At 41.7% G+C, this 25,918-nt stretch overlaps 1 protein-coding gene across 1 annotated transcript in view; it reads left to right on the top strand.

The window, feature by feature from the left end:
- dpf1 (double PHD fingers 1) overlaps positions 1 to 25,918 on the top strand; it is a 47,087-nt gene continuing 21,169 nt past the window's right edge. The window contains 9 exon segments of the mRNA XM_079576351.1: positions 1 to 165; positions 168 to 234; positions 15,167 to 15,196; positions 15,915 to 16,075; positions 17,155 to 17,262; positions 17,362 to 17,489; positions 20,838 to 20,927; positions 21,611 to 21,689; positions 21,892 to 22,023. Of these exon segments, the coding sequence (XP_079432477.1) occupies positions 153 to 165; positions 168 to 234; positions 15,167 to 15,196; positions 15,915 to 16,075; positions 17,155 to 17,262; positions 17,362 to 17,489; positions 20,838 to 20,927; positions 21,611 to 21,689; positions 21,892 to 22,023 (808 nt within the window). The 5' untranslated portion in view covers positions 1 to 152.

Raw genomic sequence — 25,918 nt, 5'->3', positions numbered from 1 at the left:
TAGTGCGTCCCGCAGCCGGTGCGTCTCGTGTTGACATGCGTAAAAACTACACTTCCCCAAAGCTGTCACGGAGCGCTCCCGCCTCCGATTGGCCAATCGCCTCCGCCGCAGCCCCAGAGAATGAATGAAATTGGAAATAGCAGCTACATTACATGTACAATACCGGGCTCTGCAGTGTTGCATTCTATCATACTATATCAAAATGGCCACAGCGGTACAGAACCCACTCAAATCGTAAGTATTTTCCATTTTACAGCCACTGCATTTTGTTCTTCGTTTACGCTTGTCACTGTTACCATTGCGAGAACAGATTCCTTAATAAATCCGTGCATGTCTATACCTGTACATACAATGCATACAGCAGACATGTAGATTACGCGGTCGTATGTTCTGTGAGGAGAAAAGTTGCGCTGATTTTAAGCCAGGGGGTGAACGCGTGCATGTTTTAGCGCACGATTTTTTTTTTTTACCGGTTTGGAGTCAGCAGCGGCGGCGTGTGAAGGCTGTGGAGATATGGAGGAATGCCGGAGGTAGCTTTGGGTGACCCGGTATGTCCCTAGCGAATGTAGGTAGCCAAGATCACGGCCAAAGCCAAGCTGTAGAGAAGGCAGCGCTGGCCGGCGGAGGGGGGCTTAGATACGGCGTTACAATAGATCTGGCACGCGTTTGGACAAGCCATATCAAAGCATGTGTTGTTCAGTATTGTTACCTGTCTGCCTCAACTCTAACTTGATCCATCCCTTGTGCTTATTATAGCCGTATAATGAAATGTTATGGCTGTCTAGTGTTATCAAAACCTGAAGCGGAAGGCTATATATAGCAAAACGTCTCTTTCCTTTTCAAAGGATGTGAAGTGGGGTATTTCCAATGAAGTTTCTCGTTTCATAGCTCGTCTTTGTGCGTTTTGGGGAGATCTTTGTGGTAAATAGAAAGGTAGTGGAATGCATTGCAGACGCGTGCTGCCTGTCTGGGCTCCTGGCCAAAAAGGTGCTGATGTGAGTCTGTCACTCAGCGGCACAGAAAGAGTATACTGGCCAAAAGCACAAACAATGGATTTAGTTTGAACATAAATAACGTGTGGACGCAGCTTGTTGTTTTTTCTTCAACAAAGAAAGTCGGACAGTTGAATTGCTGGGAGGAAGATGACGGGAGGAGGATGCTCTGTTGTGGTTGTACCTGGAGTGGGATGGCTGGTTGGTTGCGCGTGTCTGCGAGTGCCAACCTGCTCTCTCTCTCTCTCTCTCTCTCTCTCTCTCTCTCTCTCTCTCTCTCTCTCTCTCTCTCTCTCTCTCTCTCTCTCTCTCTCTGTGTCTCTCTGTCTGTCCGTCTGTGTGTCTGATTGTCAGTCTTTTCTGAGAAGCAGAGGAAGGCGACATTTCGTGCAATTCATGAAGTGCTCTTGACGGAAAGGAGTGGAATGAATTGCGATGCTGATTTGGCAACTGCGCTCTGCTCTCGTTGGCTGTGATGGTATTTGGGGCATTCAAGCCACAACTCACTTCTTAACATGACTTATTCTCGTGACATTATTGAGGGTTTGAAGATCTAATGGTAGTAGGCCATTTGTTGTGACTTCCTTTCATTTTTGGAGAGGTATTGGTAATAAATTCTTATAAGATTGATATTCTCAACTGAGACTGAAACACAGAGCATATGGTGTGGTTCATATGGGTCATTGGACCAGAATAGTATTCAGACAACTTAATGTTGCAAGTAGAATGAACATAAGAACATTGTTATTTTTGCAGTATGGCAATAGGTTGCATTCATTCACAACATTATGAAGAGCATATGGTTTAAAACTGTGGACAACTATGAATTATATGGTGGTAACTATCCTGGTTTATGGCAAATATCACTGTAATTATTGAGCTATCCACATAAAACAAAAACTGGCACAAAGTTTAGCAACTTCTCCATCAGCAAAAATGAACTTGCGTCAAATTATTTCCTCATGAAGGTGTCCCAAACTGGTTACAATAGTCGAAAACATGCGCTTGAATGATGTTGGCCAATTGAAAGAGCTTCTATCCATAAGATAAATATGGAAGGTTTGGGGACCTTATCTATAATAAAAAACAATAAGGTTCAACATTTGCAGATTATCTTTTATCTGAAGACAGTTTGTTCTCCCATAGGGGTAAATAAGACAATGCTGTGTGAGCACAAAATGCATAACTGAGTCTGCAGCTGATCCACTTCAGAATGTGCTATTCACTTTGCACATGAACAAGCGCTTGGTAAACGACCCCCATAGCGTTGTATTTGCCCCATTCTCCTAATCTGAGATTATCACATCATCATGTTCAACAATGCAACAATGGACAATAACAACACAAGTCAATACCGCTTCACTTTTCATGAAAGTTACATAGATTTCCTAAATGCATTTCTCACTCACAGTAAGCTTAAAGGATCTGAATTTGGTACTTGAATCCACTGGCCATGTGTGGAATGCTTGAACTGAAAATGTAGTCCCCTCTCCCGCTCCCCAGGGCCATCAGCTGCACCAGGGGAGTGTAAATTGACTGATTTGCATTGAATACATTGTACCACAGACGCACTATTAGAGAGGCAGGGCGATGTCTCCCAAAAATGTGGCTAATTAGTTAGACGGTACTTTCTGAAGGTCTTGTTCACTCATTTTGCTTCTTTTTTTTTTAAATGGAGGATTTGCATTTTGACGATCTGAATTTTAACGACGATCTGCAATACATGCAATTTGTTTTTTGACCTTACTGTGGTGAAGAGTTTCAAATTATACCAGGAACATCACCCAATATGTCTATTATAGCACTGTATGCCTGGATAACAAAAACAAAAAAACAAGTGAACATTTATTTTCAATAATGTTTGACTTTTCGTAAGTGGCTGAAACATATCCGTGGTTATTTTACAGCCAGTAACAGCCAGTGTCTTACTCTGAGGGCCATTGTTACTATGTACTTGTAATTGTGTATAACCATGCTGGGCTTCAATAATTAGCGCACAAACATGACTGCCATTAGTGCCTTATACAAATGAGATGCCGACTCAGTAAAACGAGGGAATAACAAGAAAGAATGGCCTCACTGTTGGCTCTAACAAGGCACTGGCTGTGAGCTGAACACACTGCCGAAGTCCTAGGTCTGAGGTCTCATAGGCTACCTTAACATGATTGAATAATTAGATACAAGCAACTTAAACTAGACACAAAATTAATTTTAGTCTTACTTTATAAACCTTGTTTATGCTTTGTTTCTCTAGTTGTGCTGTATCACTATTTCTTTTGTGTGAAGTTTTTTTTCTCTCTCTTTGGCTCCCTGCATCCAGTTTAATTTAAGACAAACAAACAAAAAATAATTACACAAGCTTTCATGAGGCCACTGACGCTCTCTGTAGCCTCTGTGATTTTCAGCATTTCCACAGCAGCAGCAGCAGCAGCGTCTGGTGGTGGATTAGACTCTTGTTTAATCTCTGCATCTGCCTTGTATTCCTCTCCTCTCCTGTCCCGCCTTCACCCTCTTTCTCTCCCTCCATCAGTTCCTCCATCCATCACTTTGCATCCCTTCTCTGTTTTCTGGGTTTTTTAGAACCAAAACCATTAGTAGTGTGTGGCACAAGCTCCCAACCCCCATTCCACTAACACTAGCCATTTCTTCTTTACATTTAGAATCAAGGCAGGTCACTGGTTTAATATTCAGCAGGAAGCACTCACAGAGATTCACGGTGCACTTGGTCCGATCCCCGTAAATCTGTTGGAATGTCCCATTCCTAAGAGTTCCTTTAGAGGGATTTACTCTAGATTTAAAACATGTTGAGACTGAATGCATTTAGGCTTCTGTATTGCAATGGCAGGTGGTGCAAGAAATAACATATTTAGTTTCTTATGTGAATTTGATAATATATTTAATACAATTTATTTATATTGCACTTAACAATTCCAGGAAATCTCAAAGTGCTACAGCAGGTGAATAAAATCAGATATAAACAAATGAACATTGGCACAATATAACAAAACAAGCAGAAGAAAAACAAACAAACCAACAGAAGGCTACAGGAAATGTTTTAAATTGATTTAATCGGCCTTTCTAAATAAGTTAAAAGCCCTTGACCAGTGTGGGTTTTTGATGTATCTGCTCCAAGGTGTGCTAATGTAAAATAGCGAAATGCATCAAGGTTTTTCCAGATGCAATTTGTAAATTTTCAACCTGCTTAGTCCCCAGTTAATTATAGGAGTTGAAGGAACATCTTTAGAATCGTTTCTCACAAAAACATGAAACTGAAGAGATAGGGAAATGGCGAAGGGCGGAAAAAGTGACCTATGAATATAATTGCACTGATTGTCATGAGCACAGTTATGACAATGAAAGGCTTTGGATCGCTTTGACCATTGCGAACCCATCCTTGTAGCAAATAAGTATAATTATTTTAAATAAGTCTTACTCGATTCGTGCAGGAGATGTTTCCTAACGGCCCAACAACAGTCTGAAGCCAAAACACCAAGAATCAGAGAAAAAAACGTACAGTATTCAGTACATTCTACTCATGCACAATATTTGATCAACATTATTTGGTTTGAGGGGCGATCCATTTCAGACAATAGCGTGGCGTGGCATTAGCAGCAGTGTGCCGTGCAGGGCCTATATTATTATTCCTGCCCTGCCTGACTGCACTGAGCTAAATGAGTTCACGTAATAACCGCCTGTGTGTGCAAACAGCGCTGCCTGAATCTGGGCCTGCACCAAGACAATTTCTGCATCTCCCATCTCCACTTCCTCATTTGTTGCAGCAGCACTAGTGTAGCTGCGACCATTCCTCTTATAACTCGTATAAGAATAAGCCCCCCCCCCTTCCCCCCGAGGTCTCATGTTTTTAAGGGTTTTAGATTTTCCTTTCATCATCAGTATCTGGACTTTTGTAGTTTTAGCAGTAGAGGATGGAGGGAGAAAGAGCATCAGAGAGAGGCACAGATAAGTATTTTTAGCTGTATGACCTATTTCTCCAGTGCTACCTTATCCACGTCAGTCAGAGCGAGTACGTACAGACCTTTTGTGATTCAAAACATTACATTTCGTTCGTTTTTGCTTCAAATTTGTTAAAGATTTTGATTGTGGTTGTAAATGTAGCTCAATATGGTGTTAGTGTTGTTTCCTACCAGCAAAAACAAGTGTGTTAATGCTGGAAGTCCCGTCACTTTCTGTGTGTAACATGTAAAGTTAACAGCATGGCCAGCTGTAGTTATTGTATCCTACGAGTGCCGTGGTGGTAAGTCTCTGGAGAATTAGCTTTAGGTTCAGCCCCTGAATGGTTAACACAAAAGTTTGAGATGAGCCATGAACATTTACAGAGCAATCGTGAGAGAGAACCCACCACATTTATTATTTACATCTGTGATTGGTAAGACAGGATATATCGAAGGTTAGAATCAGATAGTGTTGACTGTCGTTCAAGTGTGACCAAGATGCAAGGTCCAAGGTCAAGATGCAGCCTGTTTGTGCTAGCAATTGTGTTTTGGCATTTTAGATCTGCAGTCTGCATCAATATTGTTGTGTTTGTTCATTTATTTGATTGAAAGTCATGATATTCATATATTTATTTATGTAATTTAAAGGGACTGTACAGAGTTTAAAAATGTTAAAAATAAGTATTTTCTTCCCCCTACATGTTCCAGCCATGTCCTAATCTGTAGAATGAGCTCAGACCTGTTCACCACAACTGCCTCTAAAATCCTGCACTGTCACTCAAAAAGGTGCCACGAGCTTAATATAGAAGCTGCAGTTACGCATAAGACCTGAGGTGGCAGTAGTGAGCATAAAATGACTAACTTGCATCTAGCCCCTTTAAATACTAAATTTCAAAAGTACCAATGTGTTGCAGGTAAAATGTACAAGACAATATAGCAGTCTTTGTCCCCTGTAATGCACATTTTTGGACCTAGCAGAGTCTAAGTTCGTAGTATCTTGCCATGATCTTTCAAGTCGAATTGAAAGGTGGAGTCAAGAGGAATGCCAATGTCTGCTCCTTTCCTCTGCAGCGCTTTAATAAGGATGCAGACTGGAGAGGGGGGGGTCTAAAGAAAACACTCTTTCTCGTGTGCACTCTTTCTCGTGCACACTCCTTCACGTGCACAGGTCCTCTCGTGCACACACCAAACCCCCCCCCCCCCCCCCCCCCCCACAGATACCGAGAATCCATCGCCATAATAAGAGGCCAAGTGCAGCGGCGATAAATCTCACCTGAAGGAGCTGTTCAGTTGGAGCAGATTGGCTTTGGCCTGATGTAGTGCCCTGGATGCTCACACTGCTGCAGCTATGGGCCCATGTACTACAGTACACCCACACAGATGAGGGATGGGCACGGGCAAACACTGCGCACAAATATAGGCATGTACAAATGTGATGGCGTGAAATACAGAAAACACGTAAAAAGGGAGAGGGACTGGGGGTTTCTCCATATTACCCCGTGAAATGTCCAGGATAGCCACACCCAGAGAGTTTTATAGGTCTACATGAATGTTACATGTGCTCTGGGATCAGGTTGTTTTGATCGCTTCGACTTATGCTGGGAATATGTAATCTACTGTTGCTTGAAGGTGGCATAGTTGCAGTGGTATGCAAAGTACTTGATTATATTATTTGAGTAACAGTTGTTGATATACTGCTGGTCAAATATTGCTCCCAGAAAAGAAAAAGTTGCTTAGCGAAATATCTTTAAGTGCAGAAGTATTTCCTGCAGGATGTTCTCAAGTGACCAAAGTATAAACTAAGCAGCTTCAAAAACAGACTGTGCCCAAAGGTACCACCTGTACGGCAACACGATGGGGACATACCTCCTTCTTGTCATGGGTCAGTTGTGTTAGCTGACATCCGGCAATCCCAAGTGCTGTGTATCGGACATATCTCAAATGGATGTCACTGAATGTGGTTAGTTGAACATAAATACTGTTATAGTAATGTTAAACATACATTGATAAACCCATAGTAATAACCATAGATTTTAGAAATGTCTTGCTAAAGAAATCCTCAGCTTTGTCAAACTGAGGGAGCTCTACCAACTAAAGTAAATTAACCACTGCATCATAGGGATTTCCAACAATAGCGATTTCTTTTCTATCCGCATTTAAATTGTTATTGATCCAGTCCAGAGATCCCAATTTCTCTGCCGCATGTCGCAGATAGAAGAGCTGGTAGAGAGAGTTAGCTGCCATCTCATGTCATTAATAGCAGGCCATAAAAAAGAAAAACCCATTTGGTAATTGGTATCTATACCGCCTCGAATCCATACATACTTATTAACTCACTAAAATAGGGGATAGGCCTAATTCATCGGTTTGATTGGATAAATATGGCGGAATGATGATGAATCGTCTCTGGAGCATTCACATATTAGCATTTATTCTAAGGTAGCATTGACATTTGAGGGAGGACTTGAATGAAAGGCAAAAGTATTGTAAGACTCCAAGGGCAAGGAAAGTCTGCATTCTGCGGAAAATAACCCCCAAAAAATAATTGCTGCAGTAGCGGATTCAAACAGCGATTAATCTTTCAGCTGTAACGACTTGTCTCTGTCAGATCTCCCATGTTTTAATCCAGTCAGTGCAGTGGACTACAGTTCAGACTCTGCTGTACACGGAGCGGTGACAGTGAATGGACAAACTGACAGGTCCCAGCTGCTCCGGTGTCAGGCTCCACTCCAGCTCCTGTCCATCTGTCTGTCACTGAGGAGAGAGAAGAGCAGCGGATTTTGCAGTGTGTGGGCTGGCCTTTAATGTTTTACAAGAGATAATGTCTTAAAGATGTTACCGCTTGGCAAATCCAATTCTCGTCTAAATGAAGTTGGTCGGGGAGTGTGATTGTTGGGCAGCACTCTTACTGTTTAGTAATAGCATCGATATAGGGTGGAAACTAAAAGTGTGATGATGTCGTTGCTTGGGAATGACTCCGGAAACGCACCTGTTGATTTATATTTCAAGCTAATATTATTAACTTTTTAAGCAGGACCCAGTATGAAAGCGTGCCTGGCTAATATTTTCTTGATAATAATTTGAAAACAAGGCTGCAAGGTGCATTTTGTTTTTCATGTTATGCCAGTTATCACCATACTTACCATATGCTCTAAAGTGCAACCAAATGATACACATGCCCAGACTCAGCGTGCCATCTTTTTTTAGTACAATAGGTGCGGTTCAATAAGTTCTGCTTCTCCCCACTCCGTTTCAAGCATCAGTGTAGGATCAGTGTTGCCAGTGTAGGGCAATGTTGTTTCAAACCCTGATATCTGGTATTTCTTGAATTTGATTTTTGTCCATTTAAGCCAGATTGCTTTTCTTCTTCTTCTTCTTCTTTCTTCAAGTTGAAGTTGAAAGCTGTAGTACGTGTTCTGCAGTCATACAGACTTGCTACAAACGCTGTATGGATTTTATAGTTCCTATTTTCACAGACACTATGTTGTTTATGCCTTATTTGACTCAACACTGGTGGCACTGTTTACTCGGCCTATGAGTAATGCTATGCACCAGACAGTATTGGGACGTGCATTAATCAAGGCACAGTGTAGTCCAATCTTTGGGATTAGTTTGGTCGTTTTATTGCTTCCATTTGGTTAAAAGATGCTGACCTTGATGAATTGGACGAGGCAGTAGGTTGTTCATTACCTTCTGTTACAGTGAAATATAGGCCAGTGCAGTTGTATAGGATTTGTACATGCAATTTGTAGAACAGATGCCCTTCCAAATGCAAACATGGATCTAGTAGGATAGGACATGCATACAAAAAGATTTGGAGGGGAAAAACTCATCTGATTGCAGTTTTGTGATTGGATTAGCCATACTACGTAATGCAACAATCACATACTGTTCCAAACATGTTGGTCTACATGATAACCATTCATTGCAGGCTCTTGGATTTGCTATTTTGCAAGTAGTTTATAGAGTAAAGCATCATTTGGTAGGAATATATTGTAAGCACTGAACAAAAATAATACAAAACCGATCTAGGTAAACTTGAAAGCATTAAAACATAAAGCATTTTCCCCTTTGCTTTTTTCAAATGCAACCTGCAGCGCTATATACCGAGGGGCTAGAGCCGGAAATTGTGCTGCACATGCAACTGCTGCACAGATTGGAAAGGAGAGAAAAAAAAAAAAGACAAATTATTTCAGAGAGAGTGAGGGCAAAGCGAGAGAGGAGAGAAGAAATTGAATTGCGGGTGGAGCGGCGTTGTGGCGCGGTGGGGAGGGGCGACTGAATTGGTAAAGGGTGATATTGCATAGTTTAATCTGTTGAGTTCAGCCGTGGCAGGACTCGGGCTGGGGGAGGGGAGGCTCGTACTGTACCCAGGCCCAGTGCTATTACTTCTGTCTGTCTGTCTGTCTGTCGGTGTGTGTGTGTGCGTGTGTGTGTCTGTCTGTATACACACACACAGCAACAGCACACAAAGGACCAGACGTGGATAGACTGACGGACAGGTGTGGGGCTGTGGGCTTGGACTTGGGTTGGCTCAGATTTCACTAGTTCACTGCGAAATATGCCCTACATGGTGAGACTTTATTGCAAATAGTATGGATTTGGATCATAGATAAAAATAAGAAATTACAACTGAGATTACAACTAAGGCGCCTACGATAGTAAGCGACTTTGGCATCAAGATGTAAACGGTGGGTGGTGCAACCATAGTAACCTGCATCACATGACACTGTTGTGAAGTATAACCTAGAGTTTGTCTAATAAGGAGCTAGGCATCGCACATTTCAGATTCTGTGTCAGCGTTACAGAATTGCAGTCTGAAGTCGCCTCTGTTTTGTCTTTTTTTGACTTATTTAAGGTTATTTTTGAGCTAAAGTAAAGATCTAAGATGTTGCCTGTATATAGAGATTTAAATACTTATATGTTTTTATATGTTTTATAGCTGTTTGTGGATTGCAAATACAACAAACCATACAGCAATACAGTTCCCAGTCTCAATCAAAAATATTTCCGGAGAAACATGTGCACGACTGAGCTTTTTATTTGGACTTTGTTTTTATTAATTTACAAGGCAAGTTCGCGGCAGACTAATAAAGGGCCTTAAAATCTCACAATACCTAATTGGCCTCCATTTTAATTACCTCGTTCACCATTATGGAGCAAATCTATTGTCTTAGGCTGGCGTGTTGTCAAACTGTGGATTAATTTCAGTCATTCTGGTTCAATTTGTCTTTTCCAATGAGCTGCTTTGACCTCTAGGGGGAGCCCTCTGTTTCCCTATCAGCTGTAGAGGGGCCTAATTGGTGTGGTTAATTGTGCCATAGCCATAAACAGCGCTGGCAAGTGTGAGAGAGAGCGCCAGGGTGGAGAAAGCGGGGGAGTGGAGAGAGAGAGAGAGAGAGAGAGAGAGAGAGAGCGTGAGATGGTGCAGAATTCTGGAGTGCATGGGCCACTTTTGCTGGATAGGACTTGAGGGATCACCCACAGCCCCAGACAATAGCGTTACAGGGGAGTGAAGTCCTCCAGGAGGCAGCGGTGTGAGGGATGCACTGAGGGGTGTCTGGTTGTCTGTGGTGTAAATGCGGTGCTCCCAGTGCTGCCAGTTTATTCAGTGCCGCCGGTGAGGCCTGTCTCGCGGATGTTTGCGCAGCGCGGAGGCAGCATGGGGTGGGCTCAGGATTCAGGCAATGCACACAAAAGGAACAATGCCCCAGACACTTAAAAGCAACACAACAGTCAAAAATGTGTACACAACAAACGCACACACGGACTTGAACTGCAGGGGATGTCGTGGTAATTTATACACCAGTTTAAACACATTTGGTTTGGGGTTTAAATGAAAGTGACGCCAAAAGCACATGGCTAATTAGCATAAGGAAACACAAACACACTTTTTCATGCACATTTTAGTGAAAACAAATCCCACCCTGGCCATATAGAAAAAAGCATAGCAAAGTCACAACATAACTTCATATTAGCTTAAGATTGTACTGCAACTATTTTATAGATGTGTTTTATTTTGCACCCTTGCGACACCTTCACTTGGCATTTGAATTGATCAAATGTTGCACTTCATGATGCCACCTTTATCACCAACTTGTCACCTTGATCTCTCATCTCTTTTTTAGGTTATTCATATAAGTGCACTCTTTCCCCTCTCCATTCTTTCACATTATAAGCACCATTCGTGGTACTTTTAGACATTCAAAAGCATAAAAAATGCATTCTTCTTTGCCAACAGTCCTAATTTTCCTTGTTCCTTGCACAAGTGGACCTGTGCCTTTTGCCATCCAGAAATGAACTAAACTCTTTGTCACGGGCTTGATAACATGCTCCACACTTTCTCGGCATATTTGCTCTGCCTATATGGTCTCCTCACTCTTAAACACATCTATACACAGCTTACGTCGCCCTTGCTTTAGCCTTTACACACTCCTTCCTGTTTAGACTTGAATGCATCACTGTGAGCGCGCACGAGTCTGCGTGTGTGTGTGTCCTCTGTGCCGTGTGCCCTTCAGAGTGGAGCTGGTGATTGTCATTTCTGTCATGTCGGCCTGGTTGCTTTGGTAGTCAGCGCCTGTTTGAGTGCAGTTGGGCGCGATGCCAGGTCATTACTAAACCTGGGCCGACTGCATCTATCAGTCTATAACAGATAAACTCAGAGAGGAGCGGAGGCGGCTTATAAACTTAAGTGAAATTATGCTAATGTCGAATCCTGCCTTCTGTTGTCCATCTCTGGGCTAATTCACTGTTTATTTTGGTGTCTGTGGGTTGTCGCTTCATAGTTTAACTACTGGAAATGTGTCTCGATGTGGCACATTCTATTTCCAGTTCAGGTGAAACTTCTCCTTGCAGGTTTCTTTGGTCTTCCTTATCGAGGAGGTGGAGCTTGGTCTGTTTCATGGCACGACCCCCAGTCATTGGTTCTGATGTATGCGTGATAGCGGAGTCATTCATAGCTCCTATTAATGCAGTGGATTTGAACAGGTCAAGAAGAGTCCTTTAACCTCTTAACCCCCGCTTTAACCAAGCAGATTGTCTCCACTTTAGCATTACCCAAATAAAAGCTTCTTGGAAAAAGCGTCAAAATAGCAACAACAACGAGATGAACACGAAGATGAAAACATCAACAGAAAACAACAAAAGACCAACCAAAAAAGTTACAACAAAACGCAATGACAAAGAAGATAAAAAAAACACTGTCAAAACTGTGGAGAAAATTAAAGAAAAATATCTGTTTAGCTGAAGCTTTTAGATTTGGACAAAGCCGAACTGGAGAAAATGTACTCGGTTAAGGCAGGGGTTAAGAAGTTAAGAGGGGTTGTTTCAAACTGAAGTATAACCCACCCACACTGACCAATACATACCGCAAACCAACCACTTCAACACAAACTACGAGTGATTAGGACTCTACAAAACATAGCACCAGAGAGAAGGGAAACGCCCTCAACTCAACCAGATCTTTACCTCCAATTTTTTCCGTGAGGCCTAACTAAGCATGTTAAGGTTCTGCTTACAACCTTTCTGTTCCTAAGACAGCAGCAGAACCATCAGCCACCTCACTTGTCGTTCTTCACCAACGCCAATGTCCAGGAGCCAAAGGGAGAGTCTGTGTGTGATGCGATTGGTTCTTGCTTGATAGTTTTCTTATGACTACTTATGGTGTGCTCTTTAATTGATTATGCGGATAGATTTTGTAACAATAATTTCTCGTAAACCCTCTTCCTTGAATCACCTGGTAGCTGTTTGTTCTTTTATCAGCGCATCGGGTTTGGCCTTTATTGACTGCGGCTGAACAAGTGCTTGGTGTCTGTCTGTGGTCTGTTTAAATGTCATTACAGTTGAGCTATTAGAGCCACTGCGGCCACAGGCAAAAAAAAAAAAGAAAATCAGAGCTGTTTTTCAATCTCTGGAGCGAAATTATACTGCGTGAGCAAATACTGACTTGTACTTGCCTGATAAACTTTCAGTTTCATTGAAAAGGAGTTTATAATGTTACCTGTAGACTTTGTAGTTCAAGGCTGTTTATTACTTTGCAACAAACGTTTTCGAAAGTGGTTTGAAAAAGGACGTGCTTTGAAACTGAGAGCATAAAAACAGCCTCCCAGAGCAGAGAAGCAGATGACAAAGACATACTAATTTCATTGCCGTTATTGAATTGGCATAGACTTTACAACAGGAGTTAGATTTAACATCTTCTATTTTGAAACGCTACTTTTTGAAAACCTTTTACCTAAACTAGCATTCCAGTCTGCAATATTAAATGCCTGGTAAACTGTCTCAATATTTTGTCACACCTCTCTTCACGTTATGCTGCTCGTCTTCCCCTCAACATCTTAACTTCTTCCTCCTCATCCCTCACTTCTCTCTCTTTCCTCCACTCGCTCCTGAGTCTCCTGCTCCAGCCTCCAAACAGGCAGGCAGTCACGCGGCTCGCCTCTCACATTATAATGTGATTGGGAGCACACCCCAACAGAAAGAAGCCATTTTCTACAGCTGCCAACTTATTATCAAGGAGGTCCGACTTACTCCCATCGCTCCAAAAAGGGAGAGGGGGAGACGGGAAGGTTTTGGGGCGAGCTATTTTACATTTTAAGTGTTTTCTTTTTACCAGCCTCTCATGCCTCTCTCATGCCTCTCTCATGCCAGGTTTTGGTTTGGTCACTAGTGCGGTCCTGAAGAAGCCTTTCCACGCCTCATGTCCCTCTTAAAATTTTAAAAAGCAGCGTGTAGGGCTTTCTGGACCAGTGTGTTTGAGTGCGTTCGGAAGTAGCCATGTTTGGTCCTTGTTCTCATTACTTTTTATATGAACTGTACTATATACAATTGACATATTGAAGCTATTTGGTAATTTAATGTGCTTGAGAAAAGTGGTGTGCTTGAGCAAAGTCTCGATAGCTCAATTGACTCTGTGCATAACTTCACATCAAAATAAAAGCACCATTTTATTCATTAGTTCAGCAGTTCATTAGTTCAACTTTCTTTCTGCCTGACTATTAACAGAAAACACTTAAAAATGTGAATATTTAGTCATCTTCTTGTAATGTTGCAAGTACCTGCTGAACTAATCAATGAGACGTGCTGTGTGCTTTTATTTTGGCGTGCTGGATCGAAACAGGAAGCTCCACTGCTACTTCAGTTTTACCAGCTAATGTTTTCCTGATAAACCTTAATAAAACATGATAAAAGAAAGGGAAGAGAGGGGGTCTTTTAACTGCTTCAAGTATTTTATCCTCATGGCAACCGGAGAGCTTCCCCGATCGTTCTTCTTAATCTGGTTTTGGCCCAACGATCATGCGTGCGTGCCGTATCATCTGACTAAATGTGCTTGGATTATATATGGTGAATACGTTCCTTGATGTTGACCTTCATGTCGACAAAGACTCCATTAACAGGAGAGGGACCAGAAAGAGAGGCGTGTAGAGGAGTTGCAACCATATGAAGTTGGGTAGCAGAAAGAGCGCCACTATGGCAACAGAAGGGGTGCAGCAGCTGCCTGTAGATGGTTTTGCAGAATTACACTTGAGTGTTCAACAATGATCAAATGATGACAAATAATATTTCAGTGCACTTTCTGCTGCTAAAACCGAAAAAGAAACCACACACTTTCAAATATTCTTCCCTTGCAAATTATGTGCAAAGTATCTTATTCATTGTTAGTTTTTGTAGCACTAAAACTATACATTTTTTAGAATCGATCGTTTGTCCTGTGGTCGATCCAGATTTACTGGAGGTTGGATGCTTGTCTGTATTGTAATAACCCAAAGTCCCATAATGCTCATGTCACATCCACATACTATCCAGAAGTCTCAACCAGTGTGTTAGATTAAAAATAAGTGCAATAAAAAGAGAGAAAAGATAAAATATGCACAACCTTTTTTATTGCTTGCAAACATGGAGTAGCCACATTGTTAAATACGTGCCTGGGGTGCTCAAATATTGTTGTGAAGAGCAAAATTAAATGAGTGGGGGAAAAAAGAACATTCATAGTTCTATGTTGATCATTGATTGTTGCCACACGTTGATGTATCTCCAGTTAAAGCAGGTGTATATTATACAAGGTCATTTCCACCATTTCACCAGGATTCGTCAACCCCGCCGCCTCTGAATTCCTGATGTTTTTTTGACACCGCACGAATGCAGCGGTTTCAGCGCCGAGGGTGGGTTGGGTGGGGTTAAGCGGTGACTCACCACTTATTTGTGTGTTTCTTCTCTCCACAGGCAATCCGGAGGAGCAGTTATCAAGAACAGGTAAAGCCCCTCTGTTTAAGCGAGAGCAATGTGTGGACGTGCAGACAGACAGACAGGGATGTAGCACTGAATTTTTATCGCTCTCACACGTTAACAGCCGAGAAAATATGGTGCATACATTGTCGACAATATAAAAATGTGTTGGCGACTGCAACTGTATTTCCTGTCTGTCATGTGTTCACAGGTATTCTCAGCTAATGTTGTTCGCACTCCCTCTTTTTTTGTGGACTGACAACAACCTCGATAGTTGCGATACGCACTTAACAAAGCTCGCAGAAGTGTTCAAAAAGTAGTTTTCTGGACTGGGTTAAACTGAAGATGTTTTGCTTCTCATCTGCAGCGGGAAAGTTCCTCTTGTCTAGAGATGGGATTTTCCTTCATGGATGAGAAGAGAAATGTGTCAAAACAGCCCAGTACTGATTTACTTTTTTAAGTAGTTGTCAGGGCCTCTGAGCCATAAAGGTGCACTAAGTAGAAAACCTTCGAGTTGGGTCTGTGTTATTGGATACCTGTTAGCTCCTATAAACATACAGGACATGTATTAGGAAAAATAATCCAAGTGTGGGTCTACGTAAATAAGTGGGACCTGTCCATATTAGCTTTTTTGGGTAAATGGTTGCCTGTAAGGGTGTAGAGTAAAGCCAGTTGCCAGTATAGTATAATGGTGCTTGGTACTGTATAACAAATAACATGCCATATTTTTTATTTTCTCCCCCAGTCTCGGTGAGGAGTTTTACAAGGAGGCCATCGAGCACTGCCGCAGCTACAATGCCCGCCTGTGTGCCGAGCGCTCCATGCGTCTGCCGTTCCTGGACTCTCAGACGGGAGTGGCCCAAAGCAACTGCTACATCTGGATGGAGAAGAACCACCGTGGGCCTGGTGGGTTTCCATGCCGTCTACCTGTGTGTGACTAAAACGGTGTACTGTTTTATGATGCCACGTGGGGACTCAAACCTGTGCAGACGTCACTTATGGGGACTTGTTTTCAGCTGCTTGTTTTATAGCACTGGTGTCCAAACTATTGCCCAGGGACTGCAGAGACCTTTTTTAATGAGACATTTTATTTGATTCAAACCCTTCAAAAGTACCTTAAAAGAGCGCAGGTAATGAACAATTTCTAAATGTTGCCCTCGAATTGTGAATGTATCTGATTCCTAGATATAGTCAGATACAGATTATTAAGAGCACTGTATCTGGGACAGCAGTTAATTCTACACATTGAATATAATTAAACTCTTGGATAGAAGTGGCCTTAATGAAGACATTAAAAATAAATGTGATAAACGATAAACCCTAAAACTGTGGGTGATGCAAAACTTAAGCAACTGAATATGACTTTCTTTTTATTGTGAGATAAAAAGACATATATCTTCATCTCTAGGGACCTATCTCCAAAGCTATGGGTTTAAGTAGGACTATGTAGCTGGAGGATATAGACTTTTGCTTATGTTTTAGGTTGATCATTGGGCTAGACCTCGTTTGGGCTTTAGAAAATGAAGTCTGATGTCCCCACCAGCCACATGAATGCGACTGTGTGTGTGATGTTTACCTGCGTGCGCTACGGAGTGGGGAGGAGCCCAGAGCACTCGACTGGAGAGGAGAGAAGAGGCTTTAGCAGATGTTGTGGTTTCAGATGATTTTCCACAGTTGTTTGAAGTGTGTCGAGGCATCGTAATCTTTTCTCAACAAAGAGGGATGTAACAGAAATAGTGTCTGTAGATGATTAAGCAATGAAACCCAAGAGAAGCCAAAAAGGGTTATTTATTCTAGGGGAGATCAAGTTCAATTACGACGGAAAAGTTGCTGATTGTGTGTCTATTATTACTAAGATATGAAATCTGCCATTTTGCTATTTTAGGCAAAAGTGGCTTAATAAAGGTGTATGTCTTTCCCCCATTTCAACAATTTACTACAATGTAAACTATTTCTCATTATTGCTTTTGTTTATATTGCCTCAGGTCATGCCCCGGGTCAGTTGTACACATATCCCGCTCGCTGTTGGCGCAAGAAGAGACGGTTGAACATCCTGGAGGACCCTCGGCTAGTACCCATCGAATTCAAAATTGGTAAGAGGAGTAAAAAAAAAATCGGTCACAAATAGCAATATTCGGCATCTCTTGAGTTCAGTGTTCATATTAAACCCCTCAAATTGCATTTTGTTTTAGACTATGAGGCATCTCTAAAGAAGGAGGGGGGTATCCCAGATGGTCCCGTGCTAGAGTCCCTTCTGGCCGGAGAAGCCCTCGACAAAAAGGTGGAGACGAAGGAGGAGGAGCCTATGAGCGAGTGCCAGGTTTGACATTTGGTCCTCTTTCTGTTACAGCGCATAATGTCCATGTCCACATTGTCGTCCATATTTCAGAGTCACATTGAGAGTTCAACACTGATCACAGAACAGGGCTGTATCCTAGTTTCTTCCACTGTATTTTCAACATGCGTTGAACCACACATTTACTTGTTTCTTTATGGCAGATTCCACATCATGTGTGTTCATTTTTATTGTAATTAATGGGAGCGGTTCCACATCCTCCCTTTCCGCTCCGAAGGGCTCCATCGCTAGTCCGACACCCAGTTGCTCGCCGACAAAAATACGGATCAAGTTAATTTTCTGCTCCAGCAGAGTCTGGTCGAATCAAGCTCCATAGTTCAGATGGTACAGGAAAGAGAATTCGAGCAGTATTTTTGATTATCAAAGAAAATAACCTCTGCACGTAACTTTATTTGATCGGAAAATGTTGTCATTTTGCAGTATATAACCTTGATCTTTTCACTTTAGGCCAGCAAAACAATCACATGACACAATTAAGCAATTATTACACACATACCTTGCTCTGCTCAGTGTCCCTCGCCCCCTGTAAGAACTTGTGAAAGAGAAGAGGGCTAGCTTCAATGTGATCTCCTTTGTGATAGGACTTTTCAGCTTGTAGGAGTTTTTTTTTCTGTGAAGTCCTCGAGGATCTGCAGCCCAGCAGAGAGAAGCCAGGTGGACTGAAAGCGCATGTTGTAGGCTTTGGTTTTCACAGTCATTCGGAGGCGTCCTGGAGTGAAGCGCAGCTGAGTGAACATGCTGTACATACATGTTGTGGAATCCCCCAGTGTACAGATGCAGAAATATCAACAAGATATCAACCAGTGTCCTATAGGTTACCCAGCGGTACAGCAAACATCATATATTTATTAAATATATTTTAAGGTTTTTGTTCCCCCTTTATTATGTTGATGATTCGGTTTCTTTGTGTCTGTCTCTGCGTCTGTTGAAGCATTTTCTTTGGCTGCGACGTCGGCCCCTGCTGCTCTCAAATCTCCTCTTGGCACTAGGTCCTGTGTGACTGAACAGACTGACAGATCATCCAAGGAGTTTTATTTGTCATGGTTTAAAAAAACCACAACAATAAATAAACTTTGGAAAATTACTGCATACGCCCATGGATGAAAACAAAATACCTCGGGGCAATGGCTGCGTAGTCTTCTTGACGAAGAATGTTGGAGTATGATGCTTGATCGTCATTTGTTGTGTGCCATAAAAGGTCAAGTAGAGACAAATACACTCACTGTGGCTCAATATATAGATTAGCATGATGTTTGTTTTCCTGGGTAAGGTCAGCTGGTTATTTTCTTTTACCTATAGGTTCCAGATTTGTTTTGTGCTAGACCCCTGTGACACGATCAGTTTATTTCCATTGCTGAAATGAGCTGAATTACATTTTCCTAAATTTGAAAACAATTCCGGTGAGAGCGGCTGTTTCTTGTAAGTTCTTCTGACTTAACAAAACATTAGGTAGTACTATAAACCATAAAAGCATGTAGCAACTGATATGTAATTTTAGGAATTTTAATATACCATGCTGCAAACCTCTTAACCCCCACTTTAACCAAGTGCGTTTTTTCCAGTTCAGCTTTACCCAAATCTAAAAGCTTCTTGGCTAGTGTAACGGCTCATTTGAAAGCTAAGACCTGCAAAATTGATCCTAGCTTTTTTGTCGCATTGTCGCTGCATTTTTCATCTCTTTTTCATCTCTTTTGTTGGTTGTTTTTCTTGCTTTTTCACCGCTTTTTTCATTTCTGACTTGTTTTCATCAGTTTTTCATCTAATTTTTTGTGGCTTTTTTGTTGCATCTGCCATGTTTTTGTCACGTTTTTTTGTCGCTCTTTTGTTACTTTTTATGTGGATTTTTCGTCACTCTTTAGTCGTGTTTTTGTCACTTTTTTATTGTGTTTTTAATGCTTTCCCTGCACGTTTCTGTCGCTATTTTGACACTTTTAGATTTGGGTAAAGCCAAACTGGGAGAGATGCGCTCGGTTCAAGGAAGGCCCCAATTTCCACTCTCTCCTCACTGTACTCATCACTTATGTCATGACTTAAATCCCCAAAAAGAAGCACTTTGTACTACAGAGGTTATACTTTGATTGTAACTGCGGCTGTATGAAACCCTTCTTCAGGTTGGGTTTCAGCCTTAGAGAAAGTCAATACAGCTCTTTGTTGTTTGGTGTCCCATACTCGCAGTCTTAAACCAAACTCCTCTGACTGAGTATTTTAGCGTTGTACTGTAGAGGCTGCAGCTCTTGAACCTGGACGGACAACTAATCAATCAAACCCTGTCCGGCCTGCGAGCGAGCTAAGAGAGGAGGGGGAATGCACCGTGTGGAGTCAATAAAGCAGAATACCTCTCAGTAAAACACTATTCACACCCCGCGGACAAACTCACAAATAATGACTAATACCTCGGACTGATTTATGTGAAATATTAACTGCACCTTACTTCACAGCACAGTAATGACATGGTAATAGAATGGAAATAGCTGCTTTAATAACTGCTTTTTGCAGTCCTTTTTCATATTATTATTACCAAAAAAATATAAACAACATGCGATAAATACCATGTTATTACACTTTTAGGTACTGTGCTATATCCATCCTATTGCCATGTCTTTAAGTAGCCACAAATGGTGTGGTTGTTTTCATCAATCCAAGGTGAATTTAACTTAACCAATTTTTTGGAAACAACATAGTTCACATTGTTTTCAACCTGACAAAACAAAGCACGAGGAACCAATGGAGTCTCCAAAATCTAAATCTGTGTAAATCTAATCAGTAGTAGTTGGACAATTTTGATCCAAGTTAAACATCTTTAGTCGTGATTGAGAAACGTGCTCTGCGGCTGGGGTCTCTGTGTTTCCTTTAACCACGCCCCGCTGCGTCTGAGCCGATGGGTGGTCGTCAAATCACTCTCCTCCCGCTGCTTTCCAGGGAATTTCTTAATCCAAGAACTTTAACAGCAGACACATTAACAGCAACTTTAACAGCAGACACATTACCGCTCAAAATAGCAAGACGCTGTATCAACATTTTGTAAAAATCAGTATTGGATATTTTTACCATAAACATTTCAAGTCATTGTAACCCCGGGATAAAAGGACGACTAAACCAGGTATATACCTACCACAAAAAGATGTCCAAGTTGCAATTACAAAGCAGGATCAAGCGAGAACTAAACCAGGACTTAACATTAATACCCGGACAACCTTTGTGAGAGACTTTCTTCTAACCTTTGCTGATTATCCACATCAGGCTTTGCTCTTGTTCCATTCGGTCGACAGCTTTAGCCTTGATGCACCCGCCTGTCCTCTGGTTTTGTTGTAGAAGCTGCTGGTTGGGGATTTCCCTCACGAGTTGGAGGCGGACGACATGGAAGAAGACGTCCCAAAGCGAAAGAACCGCACCAAAGCACGAGTAAGACAGCCGTGGCCTTTATGTGGTGTTCGTTTGTTGGTTCTTTATGACCTTTTTTACAATTCACAACCGATATCTTCTGCTGATGTAGCGCTGTTGATCTTTTGTTATATTTATCTAATGCTGAAACGTGACGACTTTACTGTACTTTGTAAACCAATTTTGAAATGAAATCGTTCCTGTGAATCCAATCACATCTCAGGTTAATTTATGCCAACACAACTTTTTTTTTTTCTTTTTCTTTGTTGCAACTTTGATTGGCTCGTGCGGTTTTGTTCCTCACATTTGCGGGGCGTCCTATGGGAGGATAATCAAGTGTTAACAATGTATTCTGGCAGCTTTTGCACTCACACACACAGACACCGACACTGGGGTTGTTAATTGGGGCGGTTGCTCCCCTGCTAAGTGTCATCAGCCTCCTCCTGCTCAAGAGCACAGAATTAGCATGTACCAGAGACAGGAACACACACAACGCATTTGTTTCAGTGTTGTCAACAAAACTTGAAACGTTCCAACTTTACATGTGTGTGTAACATGGAGGGAGAGGTGGAAAAACTGCTGGAATTTCCCTTTTTCTTGAACCTCTGTTGTTATTTTTATATTTATTAATGGCCTGAAAGGAAATTAAAGGAGAAATCTCAATGTGTCTTTTATGTTTCACGCAAAAGTTTGCTTGCTTTCAGGCCTGCGGCGTCGGAGGAATGAGGAAGAGGCAAGAGCCGCCAGCCGCCGAGGACAGAGACAAGCCTTACGTTTGTGACAGTAAGAGATCTTTTTGACATTTGCAATAAGACTTTGGAGCTAAAAGAGGACACACTGTAGTGCCCTGAAGTGTTGACCCAAACTAGTGCATGTACATGTTTCACTCAAAAACCTGATGGCTGCATTGTGTCATTGAGCAAGACATTGTACCAGCTCGACCTATGTAAATGTGTTGCTGGATTTGTGTGTGTTTCATTTATAGTTTGTGGAAAGCGCTACAAGAACCGTCCGGGGCTGAGTTACCATTACACTCATACGCACCTGGCCGACGAGGAGGGTGAGGAGGAGCCAGAGAGACACACGCTGCCCTTTCAACGCAAGAACAACCACAAACGTAAGTCCCAAAACCCCAGACATCAGAGCAGATGCAGGCACACTCTCAGGACTGCACTTTAGCAATGCTACTTTGATCATTTTATTTTGAAATATCCACACATCTACTGTACTTTTAAATACATTCAGTGTTCATTATGAGTATGTCTTATTGTATCAATGAATTCACTGTAAACCTATTTCTGACTATTCATGGGTTTCAGTAATGAGCCTTTCTCCTTATGTACACCCCTTTTAGTATTCCGTTGACAACACATGCACAGGGCAGCATGGGACGCTAATGGGGTCGGAGAATGTGTAGCAAATATCATAAACAGTCCCTTTTTCTCTCACTATTTTTAACAGATAATTTAAGTAATGTTTAGGCTATTGTTTCATGCCACAAGGAATAAAGAAGCACCTTGTTTTGTCGTGGTTTAGTCTTGGTTCGGTCCGCATTTGCCTTTTCCAGCAGAGTTTGGAGCCTGGTCAGGTTTAGCGAATAATGAAATGAATAGTTTGGTTTAATTGATCGGCACAGGGTCAGTGCAGTCATCCCTAACAATCAGAATGTTATTGAGACCCATTGATCGTCTCAGAACTCTATACCGCTACACTGTGGATGGAGTTTAGTGCTGATGGAGCTGAATCCAAATGTGCTCTCCTCATGAGGATAGGACGTCCCAGTGGAGGAGAGGGGTTTTAGCTGATTTCTCCACTTTTCTCACTTTCCTTTTTCCATCTCATGTAGCGGTGCAGGTGAAAACTGGCTATAGATAAGTTTTAGTTCGAAGGCTTTCATTGCACCTTAGGTTTTTTTGTTCTTTCTCAGGATCTTTTCTCGTCACGCATCTGTTCCAAAGCTTAATAACTTTTTTGCTCCACTGTATGACCAACACATTAATACAAATTGTACGATGAACAAGTTACAACAACATGCCAGTCAGAAGTAATAATAAATAAGTAATAATAAGTAAGTAATTGTTCATTGTATAACCATACAATGAAATAGTGTTCATGTGTTAGTCCTGAGCCGCTGTGACTGAGTTGCACCACCACTGTGGGTCAACCTGAGCAGTGTGTTTTTGGAGGTCGGGGAAACCGTAGCACCCGAAGGAAACCTGGCTGGCAGCCTTCAGTCTCCTCTGATCTTCTGAAATGGTGCAGTGCCTCCTGGGTTTGGCCCTGTTTCAGAGCGTGGTGTCCTGTACTGGTCAGCCCCACCTCCTCCTTTCTCCTGCGCAGCTCTCTCCGCTCCACAACCACTTTAACCCTCTTCTAGGAAGAGCTTAGCAGTTAACCTGTTTTATACTCCAATAGCCAGAACAATAGTAGGGATAGAAGGCATGTGTGGCTTAGCTTTGAGTCTTGCCCGGATACCTCCTCCTTTGTCCCCTCCTTGTTTTCTGTAGTGCCTCTAGTGATGTGGGGGCTCTTGATGCCTCTTCAGTGTTGCACAAGAAGAAATTTGTTGGTCTCATTTGTCTTTAACTCATAAGCTAGCTGTTTGTTTACTTTTAAAAATATGCTTTCTTCAGGACCATTATGGACTCACTGCAGTAATAAATCCACCGATCCCCACAAAAAAAAGACATACAGAAGCAGTCAGTAAAACAATGTGGAACACAGAAACCACAAATGCAGTTTGCAGAAAAAAAGCAAAAAACGCTGCTGTAGAGAGAGGGAGGTTGCTGCTTGTTTACACGCCGCCACAAGCATATGAAGTGCTGATCCTTTATGTAGCTGCTATGGAGTCTCATGGTTAAGTAAATATCTTTGACCATGTTCAGTCGACATAACTAAATGTGTCTTTATCATTTTTAAGCCTGGTTTCCCCTCTACCTTTGCCCCCTCTGGTCTGCCCATCTCACTGATCCACTCCTGATCCACTGTAGTGTTATTTGCACCACCTGCTCGGCCCCTCGTGTGACAAGTCCAAACGTCTGCAGAAGCGAATAGACCCCACTTCTCAATGTAATTTACTTTTTTCCGCATCACAGTGGCTTCCTCCTCGCGCTGCGTCACTCCCAGTGGGACTTTTGGCTTTTATATAATAAGATAAACTGCTGGAAGTGGCGGAGTTATTGAGTATTGGCAGACTTCCTGATGCTGTGGAGTGGTGTAGTGCTAAATCTAAAGGGATTCGGCTGTACAAGCATTTATATTGTGAAGAGCCGCACTGTCAAATTATCACTTGTGGCGTAAAATGTTGGCCTGTAGAGTATTCTGGCTTATGCTTCCACACAAAATAAAGCTCGATGTTGTCATTAGGTGATATGGCATTTTAGCGCTCTCACATCAAAACAATAAGATCTATGTTTTGATTTCTGTTTTGTTTTGTTGATGTCTGTTTGCATGTTATTCCTCTGCCTTGATCAGACATGCAATATACTGAGACCCCTGAGAAAACATCAATCAGACCCCACTATTTCTGTTCCAGCGGCCACACAAATGAGGATTTTGCGTCTTTGCCATTTACTTTCTCTTCATGCTCTGTATCTTTTTCCGTGCGGTTTGGTGTTTTGTCTTGTGCCTTGTTTGTTTTGGACATTTATTTGAAGGACAATAGCAGCCTATATGCATCAGTCGTGTGGGACATTGTGATTCGGTCAGTAAAAGGCTTGTTCACAAGACAAAAACAACAAAAGAAATAGCTCTCGACTTTTGAAATGGCAGCGCAGACAATCCATCCACTCGCTTTGTTCTTTTGGGGTAAAAAACAAGCAATTTGTTGAGAAGAAAACACTGCAAAAGCAACTGTGGACCAAATTTGATCTATATCTTTTGAACATACAAACATATATATGTATGTATGTATGTATGTATGTATGTATGTATGTATGCATGTATGTATGTATGTATGTATGTATGTATGTATGTATGTATATATATATTCCAGGGATACTCAGTGATATCTTATACTTTTCATAATTTGTGACTTACATAATGGTATAACAATAACATTATCTTTACAATGGGTGCACCGCATTTATTACAATTTATTATGGCTTCGGTCACAAACACTGTCACGGACACTATATTGATACAGTTTTGCTCAAAAAGTTCACATACCTTGGCAGATTTTTTTCTTTTTTTTTACTATTTTAAGTTAGCACAAAATGTTTTTATTCTCTCATAGTTAGTGGTTGCGTGAAGCCACTTACGGTAAAACAACTGAGATTGCTATTTTTAAGTCATAATGAAAAAAAAAGTACCAAAATGAGCATGAGCAAAAGTTTACATACCCCAGTTACTGTGTATTGCCCCTTTAACATCATTGACAGCTTTGAGTCTTTTGTGTAAATTGTGGCTGAGGTTATTTATGTTTTCTGATGGTAAAGCGGCCCATTCTTCTTGCAAAAAGCCTCCAGTTCCTGGGCTGTCTTGCATGTGCTGCACGTTTGAGCTCTCCCCACAGTGGTTCACTGATATTGAAGTCAGGAGACAGAGGTGGACACTAATGGGACCTTCACTTTATTCTGTTGGAGCCAGTGGCATCAGCGAACACATCCATATTTCACAGTAGGTATGGTGCACTTTTTGATTGTCAACAGGGCCTATGATGGCCTATGATTAAATTCTGCCAGGGTATTGAGCACAACTGTATGTATTATATAGACACAAACACTAACTTGTAGTGTAATATAATGTAAAATTACTAAAAAGTGGCGCAGCAGGTTAGGTGTTGCCTGCTAACTTATGGGTTATTGGTTCAGGCCTCACCCAAGCACACGTTGGCATGTTGTGACCCACAGTTTAAAAAAACACCTAATCATTGTGGTTAACTGTCAGCATAGAAAGGGCAAGAATAGATAGACAGACAGAAAACCAATGTATGGTACAAAGTATACAAAAAAACGATATCCATTGCACCCCATATGCACAATAGGCCTGTATGAGTTAATGGGCAGACTATG

The sequence above is a fragment of the Gobius niger genome (genome assembly GCF_951799975.1).
Source record: "Gobius niger genome assembly, chromosome: 1".
Taxonomy (NCBI): Eukaryota; Metazoa; Chordata; class Actinopteri; order Gobiiformes; family Gobiidae; genus Gobius; species Gobius niger.
The sequence above is the reverse complement of the archived record's forward strand: the minus strand, read 5'-3'. Positions and strand labels throughout refer to the sequence as shown.